Source organism: Triticum aestivum, chromosome 1D, assembly GCF_018294505.1.
Source record: "Triticum aestivum cultivar Chinese Spring chromosome 1D, IWGSC CS RefSeq v2.1, whole genome shotgun sequence".
Taxonomy (NCBI): domain Eukaryota; kingdom Viridiplantae; phylum Streptophyta; class Magnoliopsida; order Poales; family Poaceae; genus Triticum; species Triticum aestivum.
In genome coordinates this window covers 133268403-133291286 of record NC_057796.1, presented here as the reverse complement: position 1 = coordinate 133291286, position 22884 = coordinate 133268403, and the positions used below count along the sequence as shown (strand labels likewise).

The 22884-nt window shown below is 42.9% G+C and overlaps 1 protein-coding gene across 1 annotated transcript; it reads right to left on the bottom strand.

Annotated features, from left to right (window-relative positions):
* Positions 1-344: 344 nt before the first annotated feature.
* Positions 345-10611, bottom strand: LOC123180745 (ER membrane protein complex subunit 1). The gene is made up of 12 exons (XM_044592872.1): positions 10332-10611; positions 9563-9690; positions 9409-9471; positions 6561-6682; positions 6359-6474; positions 5471-6278; positions 4308-5039; positions 3985-4206; positions 3627-3722; positions 3351-3545; positions 1984-2097; positions 345-899 (listed from the first exon to the last, which is right to left on the bottom strand). The coding sequence occupies exons 1-12, from the start codon at positions 10442-10444 to the stop codon at positions 639-641; spliced, it is 2970 nt and encodes a 989-aa protein (XP_044448807.1). The 5' UTR covers positions 10445-10611; the 3' UTR covers positions 345-638.
* Positions 10612-22884: the final 12273 nt, after the last annotated feature.

Below are 22884 nucleotides of genomic sequence, written 5' to 3'. Positions count from 1 at the left end.
GGTACGAACTGATGATGGTCTTGATTAAGCGCATCGAACGGCAGCTGGTGTGGGGGTACGAACTGATGATGGTCTTGATTAAGCACATCGAACGGTGCGGTAGATAAGGCAGCTGATAACCGCACGTAATGCATGTGTATGGGCGTACATCTTCAGAAAAAGTGTAATGTCAAGAAACAGCGACAGATTGATCAATTGCTACATCACCTTCTGAGTAATAGGTTTCTTTCCCCAAAACAAACCATAATCGTGAGAATCACATATCAACGACACAACTAATGTCAAGATTGGAAGAGAGAAATGTTATTTCTACTCAGAAAAGGGTGCAAGTTGAACATGAGAACTTCAATAAGTTACAAAGCACTGCTAACATTCTGCTGGAAAGTTTGGTTGCTGTAGTACATTTTACAACGTATTAGGAGTCATGCGTGATCTGCCAGTTCTGTGATGTCATGTCCAGGATTTCTAATTGCACAAGTACCTTATGCAGTGTCATCCCAAGAAACAGGTTTCACTTTCAAATGTTACATAAATAGTAGCATAGTCAAAAGTGAAACGAACCCTAGCACTAACAAAGTCGAAGATAAGGGTGTCGACTAGGGCCGAATTTCATTTGCATCACAACATTGAGGCCTCAGTTACCTCCACTTGTCTCTTAATTCCTTCTTCTCAGACCAAATCCAAGTAACGAAAAGAGCAGCAACCAACGCGACAATAGTAATTAGAAGAAGAGCATAACTGAATTCATCCGTGAGTGAATCATAGGTTCTTGATGGTGCAAGCCGAGTGTAGAAGAGATCCACACCATAAGTGAAAACAAGAGTAGTGGACTCCAACTTTGCCGGAATAGAAACAATTCCTCGCAGTGCTTCCACTTGAAGAGAGTGTGTCACATAGGACTGCAGGAAAAATCACATAAGCAGGATGTATAATGACCAAATAGCTCAATATACAGCATCATATTAATCATAAATATATAAGAATGGATAATGACCAATTAGCCCAACATAGAACATCAAATTAAGCACAAGGTATTGAAAATAGTGGACCTTTGACAAAACAAGCATGCCAACATGTGACCAAAATATTATGACATACAACACTATATCAAGCACAAGACATGAGGCAATGAAGTGTGTGCAAGAGATTGGTAGTTAAATGAAGCTGGAAGAGATATTCAAAGGACCCCTTTACACACTTCAAGCAAGTTGTCCAAGTAATTTTTAAGCAATGTTAGTAATAACCAAAAGTTAATGAGAAAACTACGTTCATAGACTTTATAAACTAGCTTTGTTCTGCACAAGTTAGTAATAAACGAACTGGGTTCTGAAATCATCAATGTCTTCTTTAATTGGAAGGAAGAATCATATTTTAACCATGCAACCAAAGTTATCTATGTCCCAATTCCACTTCCCAGTGTGCTAAAAGAAGCCATGTTAGTTTTATCATACACAACAATGATTAACTGATTCAGCAGCAGAGGATACACATTTTATTGAAGTTTCTGAAACTTAAACTGAAGATTGGAACTTCAGTAGACACTCGTTATAGTAAATAGATGGGAGACCGGCCCATCATAGCTCATGAAAAAAGAGTATAATCTTGTATCTTGACATTTCTTGAACCATTATTTGGAGTTTAACAGTTCTACACAAATAAAAAGATATGAATGCCCCTTTTTAACAGAAGGAGAAGATTACATCTTAGCAACAGTGGATCAAACCAACTACTTAACCGAATCCAAATAGAAACAAGCCAATGTCCTAAACCTGTAACCGAAGCATAATATATGCAACCACGCTAAGAGAAAATTATAATCTATAAAGCAATACCATTGCGCAACTTCATCTTGACAAGATGGTAACACCAATTAGTGCTTTTATATTGTAACAGTGATACAACTATAAGAACACAGATGCAGTGCATTGATATAACTCTTAAAAGAATATATGTGAAGGTAAAGCATCATGACAATAGAAATACCTGTGGAATAATAGGCAAAGAATCTGTTAACGGTATAATACCCTCTTCTTTCTCTTGTTGTGTAGGATTCAATGAACGGCGTGGGTCAAGAAAGCGCTTGTCAAGTGCCAAAACCTGCAATATGTAATATGTTTCATAAGAATCTAATTCAAGCATCTACGACTGACTTCATATTAAATAGCCAAATATCTTGTTTAAAAAGACGAAATGTGTTCATTTCAAACATATATTGTATAAGCAGATGCTATCAAACTTGACAGGCTTGAGTTAAGGTGCATATGTTTCCTGGGGCTATGTTGGTACAAAATCTTATTAGTGCAGTCACGTGGTGTTGTTAATCTATTTCACAATGAAGATAAACATGTGCGAGAAAGGCAACTGGTCACAGAAGATAAGTATGGTAGCTTTGCTCAATCCGTCTTTCATTGATTAAAAATGATGTGATACAGCTTCCTAGGGATGACTTGACCACAAAGAAACAATCTCTCCAACCCATGTAAACAAACTAATAATAGTCTAATACTCCCTCCGTCCCGAATTACTTGTCTTGATCTAGATACGGATGTATCTAGACACGTTTTAGTGTTGAAGACATCCGTATCTACACAAATCTAAGACAAGTCATTTGGGACAGAGGTAATAGAAGCTAAGTTTCCATGCTTTTCAAGCTAATCAACGGTCGTGCGCGCGTAAAATACACATGAACGGTACCGAAGGTGAACGTGCAAACAGCACCCAGGGTGAACCATCATCATGCATAACACATCATTCTGACAGCACTGCCGATGGATTAATGTGGACATGGGATTTCAACAGAAAACAGAAAGGTGACACAACATGTAAAATCATACTCCCTCCGTTCCTAAATATTTGTCTTTCTAGTCATTTCAAATGGACTACCACATACGGATGTATGTAGACATATTTTAGAGTGTAGATTCACTCATTTTGCTTCGTATGTGGTCACTTGTTCAAATATCTAGAAAGACAAATATTTAGGAACGGAGGGAGTATATCTGAGGTTCCAAAAAAAAAGAGTAAACAATTTTTTTGCAACTATCCAAAAGTAAAAATTGATCAACTGAGCACTGCATGTCTTTTAGGGACAAAGCACTGCATGTTTTTGTTTGTATTGGATAAGAGATCAAATTAGAAACACCACTCGCACCAACTATCCATAATGGAAACATTTAGATTCTACATGATGGTAAGAAGACCAGCTGATAGGAGGTCCCTCAATTTCCCATAAGGTAAGAAGGATATATATGAGGTGCCATACAAACCATGTCCGCATCCAACAAGGGCAAAAAATGTGCAATGGGTTGTCCAGGTAAATAGCAATGAAAATGAAAATCAAGACAACAGACCTGGTCACCAATCGTGCCAATGAGAAGCTGCTTGGAAGTGATACCCTTGGCTGTTTGTGTAACTGCCATTGCCTTCACCGAATGAGTAAAAAAGTATGACTGGGATTTCACCATAACCTCTGGTCGGGAATAAGAAGTCATGGGTGCAGACAAATTGTGCTTCCCAAGTATGAGCTTCAATACATCTTTATTGTCCTGTGTGAACACTTAGTGAAGTTAAGACACCAAAAAATATGCTAAATGAGCTTATATCATAACAATGTGCACAAGCCATACCGCCCTAGATTGGTCATATATCTCAATCACTGCAATTTCAAATCTGTGAGCTCGGAGGTTGAAATAATGATAGACAACCCAGTTCTCGCTGACAACCTTGATAACGCAAAAAGAAATAAGCATGTTAACAAATAGTAAAGAAGAGTGGTTTAAAATAACATATATAGACACGCGCAAGATACTCCAGATAGCATATCTTCGTGCCTTAAGATATAAATGTCGTGTGTAATTGAGATGTGTAGCAATTCAAGCATGTCGAATATGTTGTGAAAAGATGGAAATAGTGTATAACAGTCTCATACACAAATTCTGACTGACGAGATTAGGGCTAACGAATAAAAAGCCAAGTTATACTCACGGCATGCACAGGGCCTTGTGCACCATGATGGGTCACACGGTGTAGTATGCGTCCGCTGACAGCATCAATGAGATATGCCACGAGTGAAGCTTCTTCAGGTGCCGCGGATCCAATTTCACCAGCAGCATTAGGAGACACCGTAGCAACAAAAATTAAGTTCTTTGATAAATACTTGTACATCACATCTTGATCTGCTATGATCTTTGCTTGAGTGTGAACAACCTTTAGGACATAAGAAAGCAAAGACTATGTTATAACATGTTGTAATAAAAGATGTTGGGCCACCGAATATGAATTGAAGCAAGCAGAGGAAATAAATGGACCTCATTCATCTTTCGTGCTTCGGAGACAGAAATCCTTTCTGCGTCGGAAGGGAAAATGATAGACCATAACAACTTTGTGCTAAAGCAGTATGTGTCATCCGAATTGAAGTCACATGATTTCTGTAATGAATACCCTCTGATAGCATTTTTCTGAATATCTACAGAATAGAAATACTGATTTGACATTTCACTAATAAATGAATTAAGGGCATCCAGAGATCTTGGATATAGGTGAGCGTTGGAGTTGGAATCAACAATAAGATGAAGACGCTGTTCAGATGAATCCTTCAGTGTCAATGGGATAATTTGGGCAACAGAATGGTCAAAGCTCCGAGAGTTGAGTTCCTCTCCGGAATACGAATCAAGAACACAGAGGACACCAGGAGCAACAGAGCTGGCTCCAGATCTTCCCACAACAAGTATGGATGGGTTCTCACGCATAACACGGTGATGGGGTACCTGCCATTGGTATATCCTCAAGGCAGAAGGCATTTCGCCAGATTTAGAAGCACGAAGGGAAGGCAACAAATTTGACCAGATAATACGGCCATCTCCAGTATGCAGAGCTACCACTTTGCCAGCCTTGGTCAACACAATAAGAAGTTTGCGGAATCCATTATGGTCTCTGGTCATCTTATTTTTCTCAGAGCTTCTGACTCTCAATGCTTGGATTGCAGCAAGTTCATCAACACTAGCAAGCATTAGAGTTCCTTTGAGTTTCAGCACATGTCCCTATACAAGAATCAGGAGTCAAGTGCCATACATGAATTTTGAGAAGCACATGCAATAAAATGTCAAAACCTTCCTGCGGGTTGTAGTGTTGCCTAAGTCGTGTTAGCACACACACAATGAACAGAAAAAGAAATTGTGGATGAATACACACCATTACCTAACCGGTGCTACCATTAGCTAAGAAAGCTGTACAGCAAACATAAATGCATGTCAATAAATTCTACAGGATTGACAGAAGATCTACTAGTAAGTTTCAATAACAGACATTCTGGAATACTCCATCCAACCACTGTTAAATGGTGTTCTAACTTTTTGCTAAATCGGGTGCATGTAGACACATATTAGTGTATTTGTTCACTCATTTCAGTCTGTATGTAGTCCATATTGAAATATCCAAAACATGGAGATAAACATTAGTTAGTCATGATTACCTTAAGCCATTCAAAGAGATTGTGTTCCACATCCGCAACTGAGACACCATCCTTCTCAACAGGCAATTCAGAAGCCATTACATCAACAATTGAAGCAAGTCCATCCTCTCTGCTCCAGACAACCGCACCTTGTTGAATTAACAGGATGGAATGATCTTCCATTACAACCAGAGCCCGAAAACCATGAGATTTATCAGTGCGGACATAATTATTCAAGAAGACCTTGTGTACACTGCCTCTATGCTGATCTATATCAACTTTCTCCCTAATAATCTCATTGGTTAAATCACTTGTAACTTTGACAATAAATTCAATTTGAGAACCCACATGTTGCACAACAGCAAAGGCTTCATATTTTTCTGTTATTGTCAGAGCATCACTCACAGAGGCTGGTTGGTCAAAGCTATGGATTACTTCCAACCCATCCATACCTTTAAGCTTCAGGAGAGAAACAGTAGAAGATGATTGCAAAGCTATGATACCATTAGACATCAGTGGTAGAAGTTTGACCGTCCCAGAAAAGTCTTGAACAAACTCTGAAATCTGCACCTTGTTGTAGCTGATGCTCTCACCCTTGAACTCAACAATAAACAGAGCTGACCTGGTCTCATCCAGTGCTACCAACACATTACTGGAACCAAGTAATATTTCACCACATAATCCATCAGGCAATGACTCTTGGGCATCCTTTACTATCTCTCCAGTTTTAGCATTCAACTGATAAACAGCAAGCTTTGAGGAACCAGCAATCCCAACAACATAGACAATATCATTCTCAGGTGATTGAACGACCTGCTTGATTTCTAGGCTGCACAGACATTGAAGTGCAAGTTATTACTGTATTCCTGATGTTCTGAACAAGTAACAAAGGGGCATAGTTATGCGTACCCGTCAAGTGTGAACTCCTTTCCCCAAGAAATGACTCCATCAATGCTTGATACAGCATAAATCCATTGTCCAGCCAAAACTAAAACCAAATTATCCTTTACCACTTTACTGTTTGACTGCACATAAAAAAGGAGATTGGTTATTCTGAATAGGTGATACAAAGAAAAAGATGTCTTATTATCCACAAATTGCTAATACAAACCAAAACATGCAGCAACGACTTTGATGATGTGGAAGTTTGAATATTGGTTTCCCAGATCATTTGTCCATCAGGAAGATTCCATGCCCTCAATATACTACCTCCCGAAGAAAGAGTAACAACATCTGAATACATGTCAAAAAACAGATGGTTCAAAAAAGGTTCAAAAATCATATTGCAGCACATAAAAAATTTGGACAGTAATTGCTTTGATGACTGATAGTCAAGTGACAAAATCACAGGCAATCACACTTCATGACATAAGTATTCTTAATACCACCACTAAGGGAAAAGGCCAACACAATTTGGCCTTTCAAAAGAAAAAATACTAAGCTCCTCATGTTCACTGAAAGGCATCTCTTGCCTATTAGGTTGAGTACAACGACAACAACAACAAAGCCTTTCAGTTCCAAACAAATTGGGGTAGGCTAGAGTTGAAAGCCATAAGAGAACGAAACCAAGTCATGGTTATGGCATGTGGATAGCTAACTTCCACGCACCCCTGTCCATGGCTACATCTTTGGTGATATTCTAGTCCTTCGGATCTCTCTTTACGGATTCCTCCCATGACAAGTTTGGTCTACCCCAACCTCTCTTGACATTATCAGCACAACTTACCCGCCCACCATGCACTGACGCTTCTGGAGGCCTGCACTAAATATGCCCAAACCATCTCAGATAACGTTTGACAAGCTTCTCTTCAATCAGTGCCATCTACCACGTATATCATCATTCCAGACCCAATTCTTTCTTGTGTGGACATTAAACCAATTAAACGTCGCGTGAAGGGCGTCCAACCGGCTATGCCACATGGCGCAAGCTCGTTGGCCACGGTGAAAAAGCTTTTGGGATATTATTTTTAGATGGAGGTGAGGAATCTTTTTAAAAGTTTTTTCCTTTTTAGATGGAGGTGATGACCCCACACATTTTTTTAAATGGAAAGCTACGCAAAGTGGTGCTCACTCTTAGGCTGTGTTGGTGATTTTTTCTTTTTTTTTACTCCTTTTTTTAGATGGAGGTACGGATTTTTCTTAAAATGTTTTTCTAGATGGAGGCAAGGACTCCATGTTTTTTTAAATGAAAACGTGCGCACAACTTCCTCTCAAGCGGCGCCGCAGGGTGACGCCCCAACCACTAGTATCCATCTCAACATGCACATCTCTGCTAGACATAGTTGTTGGACATGTCGCCCTTTAGTTGGCCAACATTCAACGCTATACAACATCACAGGTCGAATTGCCGTCCTATAGAACCTGCCTTTTAGCTTTTGCGGCACTCTCTTATCCAGAGAACGCCAGAAGCTTGGTGCCACTTCATCCATCCAGCTTTGATTCGTGATTCACATCTGCATCGATATCACCACCCTTCTGCAGTATTGACCTCAAGTGTGGAAATGTGTCCTGAGGTACCACCTGCCCATCAAGGCTAACTATACCTCTTCCTCCTCGTCGTGCCTAGTAGTAGTAATAAAACCGCACCTCATGTACTCAGTTTTAGTTCTACTAAGCCTAAAACCTTTCAATTCTAAAGTCTGTCTCCAACTTTCTATAAACCCCTGTCCGACTATCGTCGACTAGTACCACATCATCCACCAGGGATATCTCCTTGTATATCCCTTGTGACCTCATCCATCACCAAAGCAAAAAAGATAAGGGCCCAAAGTTGACCCTTGGTGAAGTCCTTATTTTAAATGGAAAGTCATCAGTGTTGCCATTACTTCTAACACTTCTCAAAATATTTTGATGAGGGTAATGTACATTGTTGGGACTTTGTGTTTCTCCAAGGCCCACCACATGACATTCCGCGGTGAGTAACTATGACAAATTCCCGAGTAGCTCTGAGTGAACTTTTTAATCTGCATTGCTTGGGCTTAAACACTTCTGTGAATATTTTTATAACCAATAGATGTAAACATTCCACTGTTGTCTTCTCCACGCCAACAAAAAAATGTGTTGAACTAGAACCTCTGACATGCAGCAGCTATCATGCTGCTCACCTTTAGTTATTGTAGTATTAATAGTCAAGGATACCTGAGTGATATTCTGTATAGATCTACCTTCTTATTTGTAAGTGGACCTATATGCATCCCTATTGGCTAATTGGTACCTCGAGTATACTCATTGATTCATGTTCTCACTGGTATGTAAGTATATATTGCGGTTATGTGAATAACACAAGAGGATACTCCCTCCGTTCCTATTTTGTTTGCGCATAACTTTTTCTCGTTTTTCCCTAAATAGTCTGCATGTTCCCTTTTTTATCCGCTGGTTTCCATGTGTGCCCCTGCCCCTCCGCTTCGGCCGTACTAATTTCCAGCCACACTAATTGCGCCAGAAGAGCAAAGGCTTGCATGCGTGCAGAGATTGGCCAATAGAGATCATGCATGCAGGGACGCGGGCGTCGAAATTGAATGCGGAGAGGGAAACGAGGAGAGGAGAGCCAATAAAAGGCTGCTGCTGTTATAACTGTGCAAGATTTCTACCATGCAGACCACGCTCGCTCCAGGGTAAAATTGTCCAGATTTTTTAGATCGTAGCTGTCCTTGGTATGCGGGATTGGAGTTATGCGCAGAGAAAAAAGGATCGAGGGGGTACCAAAGTCGAATAGGCATCAGAAACAGAGATGCTAAAGAAAGCTATTCTGCACATGCAAATAAAGGTTTGGAGTATAGATAAAAATAAACATACTTAGAAATACACATAACTTTTAGAGGAACAAAACTGGTCTCAAAGGATATGTTTCCTACCAACAAGGAATAGAAAAAGAATAAAATGCATGAAAATAGACAACATCAACAATGTTGTTCTTCTAAGAGAAGGTGTCCCAGATGAAGGCAAAAATGTAGACTCACATTTTCCCGCTGAAAGACTAAGCTGGTCGATGGGGTTGTTCTTCTCAATGACATGTCGCCAAACTGCATCAAATTCGACATATGTTAAAGACATATAATTGTAGCACATTAGTGGCAGGCCACCTTAAGAAACTAAGTGACAAGAAGAACTGACATATATCTCCTGAACGAAGATCAAGAGAGGCGATCACATTTTCCTCTGTCAAGACCACGACACGCCTCCTCCCACTCTTCTGAGTGTGGTAAACTGCCTGCTTAACTTTGCCTATGTACTTCTGATGCCTGCAAAGAACATCAGTTTTTCAAATGGTGAAATAGGGTTAGTCCCAGAGACTGCATGGTGCTAATTAGAAATAGAAGCGGCATTAAGAGGTCCAATGTCCAAGCAATGAATGATTGGATAGTGAAATCCACAGTGGTTTATTTGAAATAAAACCAACACAGTGATGGTCCATATATTGTTCTTAAAAGAAAGTCATCTACTGGATTAATACACTGCATGTCCATAAAAAGCCGTGCATCTACAATGAAATTTTAGGCTGAGGTCTGTCTGACACTTCTATTTGTCCGCAAAAGCAACGACAAAACCTCAAACCAATAAGTTCCAGAACGCAATCTGATCTGATCTGCAGGAAGCGCAGCCAACACCAGAGGCTGAAACAGCCGGCATGATCGTCACGCGCATAGTACTCAATTGGTAGCTAGAATAAGTAGCTCTAGATATAACAAAGAATAAATCACTCAAAAGGCCCAAAAGCCTCGAAAACCCTACATTGCCATGGCGTGTAACTCCTCCGTAACAGTGAAACAGCGATCTGAACTATAAAGTCGAAGGTCCGCTGCGTCGTGTTAGGCGAATCAGATCTAGGCGCGGGAGGAGCGGATCGGATCTATGCTACGGGAGGGGCGCGAGGCAAACGTACCAGTCAGCGAGGCCGACTTGGTCTTCGTAGACAGCGGCGGCGAGGGTAGCTAGAGAGGCAGCGGCAAGGAACCCGAGGAGGACTAGGAGGAGGCGGCGCGGCGGCGGCGCCATCGCCGACGGGGTTCGGATTCGACCTCCGATCTGAGGGGGCCGTCTGGGTGGTGTCGTTTACTGCTCGAGCTCAGGGATTGGAGCCATAGCGGAGTTGGGATGTAGTGGGGGCTAGGTACCAGCGGCCGGCTTGGCTCGTGTTTTTCTGAGAACTGCTTCCCCCCTTTCGGTTTTCTGAGAACTGCTTCCCCCCAAACGGGCCGGCCCGGCCCATTGTAATCGTGCCTGGCCCGGCACGGCCCGTGCCGTGCCGGCCCGCGTGCTGCGCCCCCAGGCCCAGGCGTGGCCCAGTTGGGCCGGCACGTTGGCCCGTTTAGCACGGTGGGCCGCATATTTTCAGCCTGTTATTTGACGCACTGAGCGTTTTTTTAACTTATTTTTACATATTGGGCCATATATAGATGTATAAAAAAATAAAAAAACGTAATCGGGCCATGCCGTGCCGGCCCGCGTGCCCAACCTCCAGGCCCAGGCACGGCCCAGGCGTGCCGCATGCCGGGCCCGGCCCGTTTAGCCCATGCCGTGCCTGGCTCAAGGCGGGCCGTGCCGGCGTGCTCAAGGCCGGCCCAAAAAAACGGCCCATTTGGCCAGCTATAGTTTGGTTTGCGACTAACAGTGCCCATGTGTGTGACGGGAAAAATAATTTTATATCCTTAGGGCAACTCCAACGCACGCCCGAATGGTCCGGCCACGTCTCTTTAGGGTAAATAGAAAGAAAACGCGGCCCAGTGTGGGGCGCAAACGGACTCATGCCCGTTTTGATGAGGACATGACTACCTTAGATACGACCAAAAATATTGCATACATGCATATTTGTGAGGTGATTTTTAATGCAAACTGTGCAATAATTTATTTATGTTATTCAGAACAAAAATACTTCATATACTTTTGTGACATGTGTAATTGCAGGTGTATGGGACATTTGTACAATCCACATATCAAGATAAGGGAAAAAGAGAAGTTTAGGTGTTGTTCAAAAAGACCTCTCACGTCATTTTTGGACCAAGAGAATATAGAGTTCAAGTATCTCACATTCTGGACTCAGATTCGGACTGCACAGACATACCTGACTCAAAACATCAATATCTCTTTCATCCGGACTCCGAATTGGGTGATTCTTTTTTGTTGGAAAGTAGATTTCGTGCACTTTCCAACCCAATTGATTCACCTTCAAATTCATCTGGAGCGTTGAGATATTGACGAAATAACCTGACGATGCAGCAGAATCCGAGTCAAACTACAAGTCCAAAGGTGTTACATCACCTTCACTTGAGCCCATTGGCCTTGTACGACCTAGGGTTACTTTTAGGCTGCCTTGATACGTCCTCCCACCTCCTTGACCGCCACCCTTTGCTTCTATATAAGTAGATCAATCTAGTAGCTTTTTTCTTGGATTTGTTTAGTTAAAATTTAGCCATTGCAACTCCGTGTACTTTGTTTGTGTTCAACGACCAGACCAAGACCCCTTACGGATCCCCACCATTATCAATACTTCATACATATTCGCAATATTTAGATTGCTTTATCATATTCTTGCTCGTTGTTCGATTGCTTGCAGGAAAAGACCTTCGTGGTCAGGCTGATTGTGCTTCCGGCATGATCAGTAACCTCAGGAGATTGGTTTAGCGATTGCTAAGGCGCAGACATCGTGCACGTTTGTAGTCGAATCGTCAAAATCGGCTAGACCAAATCAATAGTTGTCATCTCATCGAAAGATCGGGACACCCTTGCTTCTAACAAGTGGTATCAGTTTTCAGGTTGCTCGGTGAGAATTTTCAGTTATACCTAGATTAGTTTTATTTTCTTACCTACTATACCAGAGAAAGCCGTAAAAAGTTAGATATGTTCATCATTTGTCCAAGCTAGTCTGAGCCTTTACAATTTTCTTTTCATTGCTTGCATAATTGAATTTTCGGTTGCATCATCGTATCGAGTTATTGGTCTTAGTGTCTAGTTCGTTTAGAGTTTCGAGTTCTGTTCACATTAGTCACGTCGCCGCTGCTTCGTATCCTTTCCGCTGTCCACCACCCCACCCATCAATTTCCACCACGTGCTACCCATCGTTCATTGTCATAATCATGGTTGAGGTCTTTCACATCTTCGCTTGATCCAATCTGCATCTTATCTAGTTTGTCTTGGAAAGAGGAAGAGAGAAAAAAACAGAGAAAAAAGTCAGAAAAAATAAGGAAAAAGAAAAAAGTGTGAGAAAAAAAGAAAAAAAAGAAAATTCAGATATATCTAGACTCAATCTCGTACATGAATTCGGATTCGAATCTGTTTTGCACACTGTTCAGTAAAACAGGCATGTCTTCCTCGTATGAAATCCGTTTTGGCTCCGCGAGTACTAAACTAAAGCTAGCAACGAGCCGCATCTGATTAGCTGCAGAAGCTAGTTCAATATTTGGCACCTCAAAATCGGCTTCGAAATAGGTCTTTTTGCCCTCCGAAGTTCGTGAATACATCTTGTTCCAGTTTTTCAAGCCAGTTTTAGAATTTTTTTTTGACTCCTCATATCAACTCAGAATTGAGTGTTTTTTTTGTGTTCGAAAGCTTGAATCAGTGTCAATCTGTAGAAAACTATCAGAAAATTGGCACAAACTTTTTCAGAGGAAAGTTGGAGAGGAAGTTGTTGGTATATCCTGCTTGGCAGTTGTTTCTCATCATTATCTTTACTGCTATTGTGATCTGTAATTATATCTTACTGTCCAGAGCTACTTCATATCCTTTATTGATTCTTGTTGTGCTACGCCGTGACATCATTAGTGTTCTAGGATCGCGTCTCTAGTCCGGTCTAGCCTAGGACCATCACAATACCATCGTTAAACGTTTATTCAACATTGCATCTCTTAATTGCTCATTGCTAATCGTTTGCTACCGTATACTTAAGCCTTCCAAGCTCCACATATTTCTACACCGTGTATAGGTACATTCCCCTGGCAATCACTTTACTCAATCTTCGGAGTTATTTGACACCACTGATCACCTGTCACCACCTGCTGCATGGTAAGAACTTGTAAGATATTGATTTTTGCTTTACTGTGATCGCTTTACCACCACATACTAGTAGTTCATAGGAACATTATTCTCCGATTTTGTTTCTTGTTTCTACTAATCATGACAGGTTCCGAAGATAGAAGTTCTTGGATGAGGATACATCTTCACCATCACGAGAGATGGGACAACACACACAGGCACATGGTCAAGTTATCTCTTTACCGTCATTTGAGGGTAGATTTAATCCTGCTATTTATCTAGCTTGGGAGCTTGTAGTAGAACAAGTTTTTAGTCACCATGATTTTTCTGAACTTGAGAGTATGAGCTGCCACTTGATCATTTACTGGTTTATCTTCTATTTGGTGGAGTGTACATTGTAAGAAAAACATTGATAACCAACCCACAACTTGAAAAGATTTGAAAGATGTAATGAGATAAAAAAAATCCTCCTTACTATCGTCGTGAATTGCTTCGCAAATTGGAACAATTAAAACAAGGTAGTAACACTATTCATGCTTACTACCAAGAGTTCAAATCTTATATGCATCATTGTGACATAGAAGAATCTGAGGATGATACAATGAATAGATTTTTTGGTGGTTTGAACCATGATATTTGCGCAAGATTTCAGTATATTGCTCGTTGCATTACTGGTATGTATGTTTGCGCGTGTACCTTTGAGACACAGATACAGGAGGATGCATTGGGTGACTACAACAAGTACTCTTTCAGTTCATGCTCAGCACCACCGGTTGGTTCCTCCACCATTGCACCTACTAGAGCAGCCACACCCCAGATTGTGAGCGTGACATCATCTCAAGTGTATGTGCATTGTCATCATTCGTACCTACATCAGCTACGTCTTTGCGACAAGGTAATAGTAAAAGTATTGATGACATAACTTTACACGAGATTAACGAAACAATCTGATGCTGCAGCAGAATCCGAGTCAAACTACAAGTCCAAAGGTGTTGCATCACCTCCACTTAGGCCCATTGGCCTTGTACGACCTAGGGTTACTTTTAAGCTGCCTTGGGACGTCTTCCCACCTCCTTGGCCGCCACCCATTGCTCCTATATAAGTAGATCAATCTAGTAGCATTTTCCTTGGGATTTGTTTAGTTAAAAGTTAGTCATTGCAACTTCATGTACTTCATTTGTGTCCAATGACCAGACAAAAACTGCTTATGGATCCCCACCATTATCAATACTTCATACATATTCGCAATATTCAGATTGCTTTATCATATACTTGCTCGTTGTTCAATTGTTTGCACAAAAAGACATTCGGGGTCAGGCTGATTGTGCTTCCGGCATCGTGAGTAACCTCAGGAGATTGGTTTAGCGATTGCTAAGGCGCAACGTCGTGCACATTTGTAGTCGGATCGTCAAAGTCGGCTCTGACCAAATCGATAGTTATCATCTCATCAAAAGATCGGGACACCCTCGTTTCTATCACGTTTTCAGACCGCTTTCGACCCATTCCCGGCCTAACTTTTGACCGCGTTTGCGTCCAAATGGACACGCGCGGATGGGTGCAGCGCGTGCCCATGTCCTCCCCTGGCCCGTCCGTCAGGGACACAAGCGCTCCTTTTTCTATTCCCCTCCCCCACTTCAGCCGCACCCACGCCCTGATACGTCTCCAACGTATCTATAATTTATGAAGTATTCATGCCATGTGTACAATAGTTTTATATGATTTTGGTATGATTTGATTAGAACTAACCCGGACTGACGCTGTTTTCAGCAGAACTACCGTGGTGTTGTTTTTGTGCAGAAATAAAAGTTCTCGGAATGCGCTGAAAATCAACGGAGAATTTTTCTGGAAAATATGAAAAATACTGGAACAAAAATCTACCGGAGGGGAGTCCCATGGGCCCCACGAGGGTGGGGGCGCGCCCCTGTGCCTGGTGGACCACCCGTGGGTCCCCCTGACTTGTTCTCGACGCCAACCTCTCCTATAAATACCTAAACCTCCAGAAATTAACCTAGATCGGAAGTTCCGCCGCCGCAAGCCTCTGTAGCCACGAGAAATCAACCTAGGCCCTCTCTGGCACCCTGCCGGAGGGGGCCATCATCACCGGAGGCCATGGAGGAGGATCCCGGAGGGGCCATCATCGCCATGAAGGCCAAGGACCAGAGGAAGGACCTCTCCCCATCTAGGGGGGAGGCCATGGAGGAGGAAGCACAAGGGGGAGAACCTCTCCTCCTCTCTCTCGGTGGCGCCGGAGTGCCATCGAGAGGGGAATCATCGCCGCGGTGATCGTCTTCATCAACATCACCATCATCATCACCATCCTCATCTCTTTTACGCGGTCCACTCTCCCGCAACCCGCTGTAATCCCTACTTGAACATGGTGCTTTATGCCACATATTATGATCCAATGATGTGTTGCCATCCTATGATGTTTTGAGTAGATATCCTTTGTCTTTGGGTTGATTGATGATCTAGATTGGTATGAGTTGTATGTTTTATTTTGGTGCTGTCCTATTGTACCTCCGTGTCGCGCAAGCGTGAGGGATTCTCGCTGTAGGGTGTTGCAATATGTCCATGGTTTACTTATTGTCTGCGTTGCTTGAGTGACAAAAGCATAAACACGGATAAGTGGGTCACGACGTATGGGATAAAGGGGACTTGATACTTTAATGCTATAGTTGGGTTTTACCTTAATGATCTTTAGTAGTTGCGGATGCTTGCTAGAGTTCCAATCATAAGTGCATATGATCCAAGAAGGGAAAGTATGTTAGCTTATGCCTCTCCCTCATATGAACTTGCAATAGTGATTACGGGTCTTGTTAACAATTGCCTAGGACAATTCCGCACACCGATCCATCATCAGTCCACACTCGCTATTTATAATATTTAGTAATATATTCTAACTTTATGATAACAACACCTACTTTTATGTTTTAGCTCTCCGATATCATGCAAAGTTATCCTCTTCATACCCACAACGTAGTTTTATTTCTCGTTTCTAGTTGGAAGCAAACGTTCGGTGTACGTAGAGTCGTATCAGTGGCAGATAGGACTTGAGAGAATATTGATCTTACCTTTAGCTCCTTGCGGGTTCGACACTCCATACTTATCACTTCCACCATTGGGAATTGCTATGATGATTCCCTGCACTTGGGGATTATCACGCCCCACTCCTCTCCCGTCACTAGCCGCCACCGCCGCTATTTTTCTCGGTCGCGTCGCTGTCCGGCACGGCCGCGCCCCCGCCCCCTACCCTTGACGCAACCCCCATTTTCTCGACACCACGAGCTGTCCAACCCCGGCCACTGGATTCGGAGCGGATTCGGCCGAATTTGAGTGCACCCGGCTACCGGAGGCCGCGCAGGGCCATGGACTGGCAGGCTACCGGACCGCACAGCCCCGGCAACGCCCCCAGGACACATGCAAGTATTGATTCCACCACCGACCGCTCAGATCTACCCGTCGCCGGTTTGCCGGCAAATACACCAATAGTCGTTGTCCGGGCTCGATGCTGGCCCAAAGGCTCGTCGATGCACCATTGCCACTCATAAAGTGCAACGAATGTCCACGGAAGGTCGTGCGCAACATGTTTACAACACCGAAACATCCCGGTGGGTGTTCGTCAAGTGCAAAAAGGATGTGGTATGTGCTAGTTTAGCTTCGATTGTGCTCCTGGATTCAACGCATTTTGGGTAGCTTTTTGCTTATACTCAATTTTTTTTGTGTAGGATGGATGCAACGTTTGGTATTGGGAAGAATAATACATTGAACTATTGATAGAACGAAATTTGATAGATGTTCCTGCACTTGTTACTAGAATAGAGGCTAGAGATGAGACTAGATGTGAAGAAGCAACGTCTACTTCTTTAGAATCAAAGAAGAAAGAAGTATGTAAGATCGAGAATCCGCAGATCAACAATGAAGGCATCGAGAAGATACTAAATCCAACTTCTGGGAGGAGTTGCGAAAATTGGACATCTTTTAAAATGTCTACTGGTGGTTGTTGTTTTCTTTGGTCTTACTATTCTAGTCAAGATTTGGTGAATGTACTTCAATGTATCGAAAAACCGTTGATGAAGTAATATAAGAAATACGGCAAAAAAATGGATGTGGACGAGATGCGGCCCAGATGAGACCGCGCGTTGGGTGCACGACGGGCACATCGAGAAATCCGGGCGGACACCACCCCATTGCCATCCCCAAACGGATGAAATTCAGACAAGACGAACATCCGTTTACGGGCGTGCCTTGGAGTTGCCCTTAGTGCATCTTCAATGCCGACTCTCAAACCGCCTGTATCCGTCCAGACGCAACTGTCCAGACTCCGGAAGCCATCCAACGCCAACCCCATCGGTTCGCGGAGTAGTCCGGACCACAATTTTCCCGCAAGGTAAAAAAACCGAGGGCTTTGCCTCAGTCCTCACACGAGCCCACATAAGACTCCGACACCCCCGCGGCCCACCAAAAATTGAGGCGAAGCCCGCACTTTTGTAGCTGCCCATACTGTTTCTGCGATAAAATCCCGCACTTTCTTTTTTTCCGTCCCGCCGCTCTCCACTAAATTCCAGTCCTTTTCCCCACTCCCTTCTTCCCTCCCGCCGCCAACCCATGGACCCAGAGGAGACCTTGCTGCAGACGGAGGTGCTGGAGGATCTGAGTATCATGCTCGCCCAGTAGATCAACTTGATGACGCGGCAAAATCGCCACGTCAAACGAAGGCCGCAAAGGAGGAAAAACTCAAGAAGCAGAAGGCCGATGGAGGGCGTGTTGGTGACGGACGAGGCGTTGGGTGTGTTGGTCGCAGACATGGTGGAGATCGAGGCTCGGGCCGCGTGGCCTCGCCGATCGCGCAGACGCTGCCATGGCCATAGCATTAGAAGTCCCCGACATCCCCCGTTGTGTCATTCATCGTCAATGTCAACACGATGCCACTTCTTTTCTCCGAGTGTTCATTGCCGTTGCTTGTCCGTAAGTGGACGGCAGGCATGGAGTAGATGGGTGCTGATGAGGACATCAATACCATTGTTACACCCACAGCCCCTGCTACTATACATACTGGACCAATTACTAGAGCTCGCGCACGCCAATTAAATTACCAGGTACTTTCGTTTCTTAGTAATGATTCTAATGTTCATGAGAATATGATGCTGCCTAAATTGGATACATTTGTTTTGCTTACAAATGAAGGGCCTAGCTTGGAGAAGGATGAACATTGGAGCAAGAACAAGCATGGAGTTGATGGCATGCGCAAGGGAAACAAGAACGGAGTTTCCGGTGATGATTTCAGGACTTTGAAGCCACCATAATGAGTGCATGAAGCCTTGGACAAAATATACAAGATGCCACTTCATAAATTCCGTCCAGAGGCTATTCTAGGTGCTGCGTCACCTTATTATTGGGCCAGGCCCATGTAATTTTGAAATACTTGAATATAGGCTGTTTTTAGAGTCCGTATGTGTGGGGAAACAAGAGTTAGGGTTGGTTTCGGACCCCTCCTCCAAGGGCCATGAAATTCCCCCTCTTCCTCCATATATACAGCCCTTAGGGCATCGTTTAGACTTTGGGTTTGTTTAGATCAAAAGTTCGCCATAGCTGCAACTTCGCGTACTTCGTTTGTGTTCAACGACCAGACAAAGGCGTCAAAGAACCCCACCTTCATTAATAAAGCTTTCCTCTTATATTCGCAATATCCATATTGCAATCTCAGTTTCTTGCTTGTTCTTCGTTTGCACGCAGGAAACAGACCCTCGTGGTCAGGTTGATCGTGCTCCGGCGTGGTCAATAACCTCTCGGAGTTGGTTTAGCGATTGCTAAGGCGCGACGTCCTTGCACGTTCGTAGTCGGATCATGAAAGTCTACTCCTCCGAAACGATAATCGCCATCTCATCGAAAGACGGGACACCTTTGCCTCTATCAAGTGGTATCAGATTTCCAGGTTGCTCGGTGAATTTTTACAACTTTTCGTAGTTTAGATCGAGTCTGTTCTTCATACCTATAGTCCACAAAAAGCCAAAAAAAATTAGGGTTAGTTCATCCTATCCGAACCAATCTGAGCCTTTGCATAATCTTTTCTGTATTTGCTTTGTTGAATTTGCGGTTGCATCATCGCGTCAAGTTGCTGGTCTTAGCGTCTAGTCCTTTAGAGTTTCGAGTTCTGTTCACAGGTTGTCACGTCGCCGCTGCCATATATCACCACCGCATCATCATCATCATCGCTGCTGCCACATACCACCACCGCACCAACTTCATCGCCGCTGCCATATACCACCACCACATATTCACCGCCAATCTGAGTCCATATACGCCACCAAATATCAGTCGCCATCATGCCAATCCGAGTCCACCTTCAACATATATCCGCCACCAGTCTGAGTTCCACCAGATTCATCTCCGCCACCAGTCCGAGATTCCACCAGATTCATCTCCGCCACCAGTCATGTACTGCGTCTATATGTTGAAATTTCACCGAGCAACCTGGAAATCTGATACCACTTGATAGAGGCAAAGGTGTCCCGTCTTTCGATGAGATGGCGATTATCATTTCGGAGGAGTAGACTTTCACGATCCGACTATGAACATGCGAGGACGTCGCGCCTTAGCAATCGCTAAACCAACTCCGAGAGGTTATTGACCACGCCAGAGCACGATCAACCTGGCCACGAGGGTCTGTTTCCTGCGTGCAAACGAAGAACAAGCAAGAAACTGAGATTGCAATCTGGATATTGCGAATATAAGAGGAAAGCTTTATTAATGAAGGTGGGGTTCTTTGACGCCTTTGTCTGGTCGTTGAACACAAACGAAGTACGCGAAGTTGCAGCTATGGCGAACTTTCGATCTAAACAAAACCCAAAGTCTAAACGATGCCCTAAGGGCTGTATATATGGAGGAAGAGGGGGAATTTCGTGGCCCTTGGAGGAGGGGTCCGAAACCAACCCTAACTCTTGTTTCCCCACACATACGGACTCTAAAAACAGCCTATATTCAAGTATTTCGAAATTACATGGGCCTGGCCCAATAATAAGGTGACGCAGCACCTAGAATAGCCTCTGGACGAAATTTATGAAGTGGCATCATGTATATTTCGTCCAAGGCTTCATGCACTCATTATGGTGGCTTCAAAGTCCTGAAATCATCACCGGAAACTCCGTTCTTGTTTCCCTTGCGCATGCCATCAACTCCATGCTTGTTCTTACTCCAATGTTCATCCTTATCCAAGCTGGGCCCTTCATTTGTAAGAAAAACAAATGTATCCAATTTAGGCAGCATCATATTCTCATGAACATTAGAATCATTACTAAGAAACGAAAGTACCTGGTAATTCAATTGGCGTGCGCGAGCTCTAGTAATTGGTCCAGTATGTATAGTAGCAGGGGCTGTGGGTGTAACAATGGTATTGATGTCCTCATCATCCTCCCCTTCTTGAAATGAAGTCGTCCTCGACGGAAGCTCATCTTCCTCACCGAAATAAGGCTTCAAATCTGCAATGTTAAAAGTGGGACTAACCCCAAAATCTGCAGGCAGCTCAAGTTTATATGCATTGTCATTTATTTTCTGTAACACCTTAAAAGGACCATCAGCACGTGGCATTAGCTTTGATTTGCGCAAATCAGGAAATCTATCCTTACGCAAATGTAACCAAACAAGATCTCCAGGTGCAAACACAATATGTTTTCTACCCTTATCTCGAGCAAGTTTATATTTAGCATTCATACGCTCAATGTTTTCCTTAGTTATCTCATGCATTTTTAAGATCAATTCAACATGTTGTTTAGCATCAAAATTAACCTTCTCCGAAGATGAAAGAGGCACCAAATCAATAGGTGCACGAGGAAGGAAACCATACACAATTTCAAAAGGGCACATCTTAGTAGTAGAATGCAATGAACGTTTATAAGCAAATTCAATATGAGGCAAGCATTCTTCCCACATTTTCTTGTTATTCTTCAAAACAGCCCTAAGCATAGTAGACAATGTTCTATTGACTACTTCAGTTTGTCCATCAGTTTGGGGGTGACATGTAGTACTAAAAAGCAGTTTAGCCCCAACTTAGCCCATAAACATCTCCAAAAGTGGCCAAGAAATTTAGTATCACTATCTGAAATGATAGTATTTGGCACACCATGCAAGCGAATAATTTCACGAAAGAACAAATCAGCAACATTAACAACATCATCGCTTCTATGACATGGTATAAAGTGTGCCATTTTCGAGAATCTGTCCACGACAACAAATATGCTATCCCTCCCCTTCTTTGTTCGAGGTAAACCTAAAACAAAGTCCATAGATATATCCTCCCAAGGAACACTAGGTACAGGCAAAGGCATATATAAACCATGAGGATTGAGTCGTGACTTAGCTTTTTGACATGTAGTGCAGCGAGCAACAAAACGCTCAACATCCCGTCTCATCTTTGGCCAAAAGAAATGTGTAGCAAGTACGTCCTCCATCTTCTTCACGCCAAAGTGTCCCATTAATCCTCCTCCATGCGCCTCCTGCAACAACAAAAGACGAACAGAGCTAGCAGGAATGCATAGCTTGTTAGCACGGAACACAAAGCCATCATTAATAACGAACTTGTTCCATGTTCGTCCTTCTTTAGAATTCTGCATTCATCTTTAAAATCAGCATCATGCACATATTGATCTTTGATGGTCTCCAAACCAAATATTTTGAAGTCAAGTTGTGAAAGCATAGTATAGCGACGAGACAAAGCATCAGCAATAACATTTTCTTTACCCTTCTTGTGTTTAATGACATAAGGGAAAGTCTCAATGAATTCAACCCATTTAGCATGTCTACGATTCAGTTTAGCTTGACTTTTAATATGTTTCAAAGATTCATGATCAGAATGTATAACAAATTCTTTGGGCCATAAATAATGTTGCCATGTTTCTAAAGTCCGAACAAGAGCATATAATTCTTTATCATAAGTAGAATAATTCAGACTAGGCCCACTCAATTTTTCAGAAAAGTATGCAACAGGTTTGCCATCTTGTAATAACACACCTCCTAATCCAATTCCACTAGCATCACATTCAAGCTCAAAAGTCTTATTAAAATCAGGAAGTTGGAGTAAAGGAGCATGTGTCAACTTATCTTTCAATACCGTGAAGGCTTCTTCCTGTGCGGTACCCCAAACAAAAGGCACATCCTTCTTTGTAAGATCATTGAGAGGTGTAGCAATGGTGCTGAAATCTCTCACAAAACGCCTATAGAATCCAGTGAGGCCAAGAAAACTCCTCACTTGTGTGACCGTTTTGGGCTGCGGCCAACTCTGAATAGCTTCAATCTTGGCTTTATCAACTTCAATTCCCTGTGGAGTAACAACATAGCCAAGAAAAGATACTCGGTCGGTGCAAAAGGTGCACTTCCCAAGGTTACCAAACAAACGTGCATCACGTAGAGCAATAAAAACAGCACGTAAATGTTCCAAATGTTCTTCCAAAGATTTTCTATAAATCAGTATATCA

Coding starts and splice junctions, on each gene's coding strand:
- LOC123180745 (XM_044592872.1), bottom strand. CDS start 10,444: ATGGCGCCGCCGCCGCGCCGCCTCCTCCTAGTCCTCCTCGGGTTCCTT. Junction 3,723..3,984: donor CACAAGGCCCTGTGCATGCC/GTGAGTATAACT, acceptor TGCGTTATCAAG/GTTGTCAGCGAGAACTGGGT. Junction 2,098..3,350: donor TTGGCACGATTGGTGACCAG/GTCTGTTGTCTT, acceptor TACATATTGCAG/GTTTTGGCACTTGACAAGCG.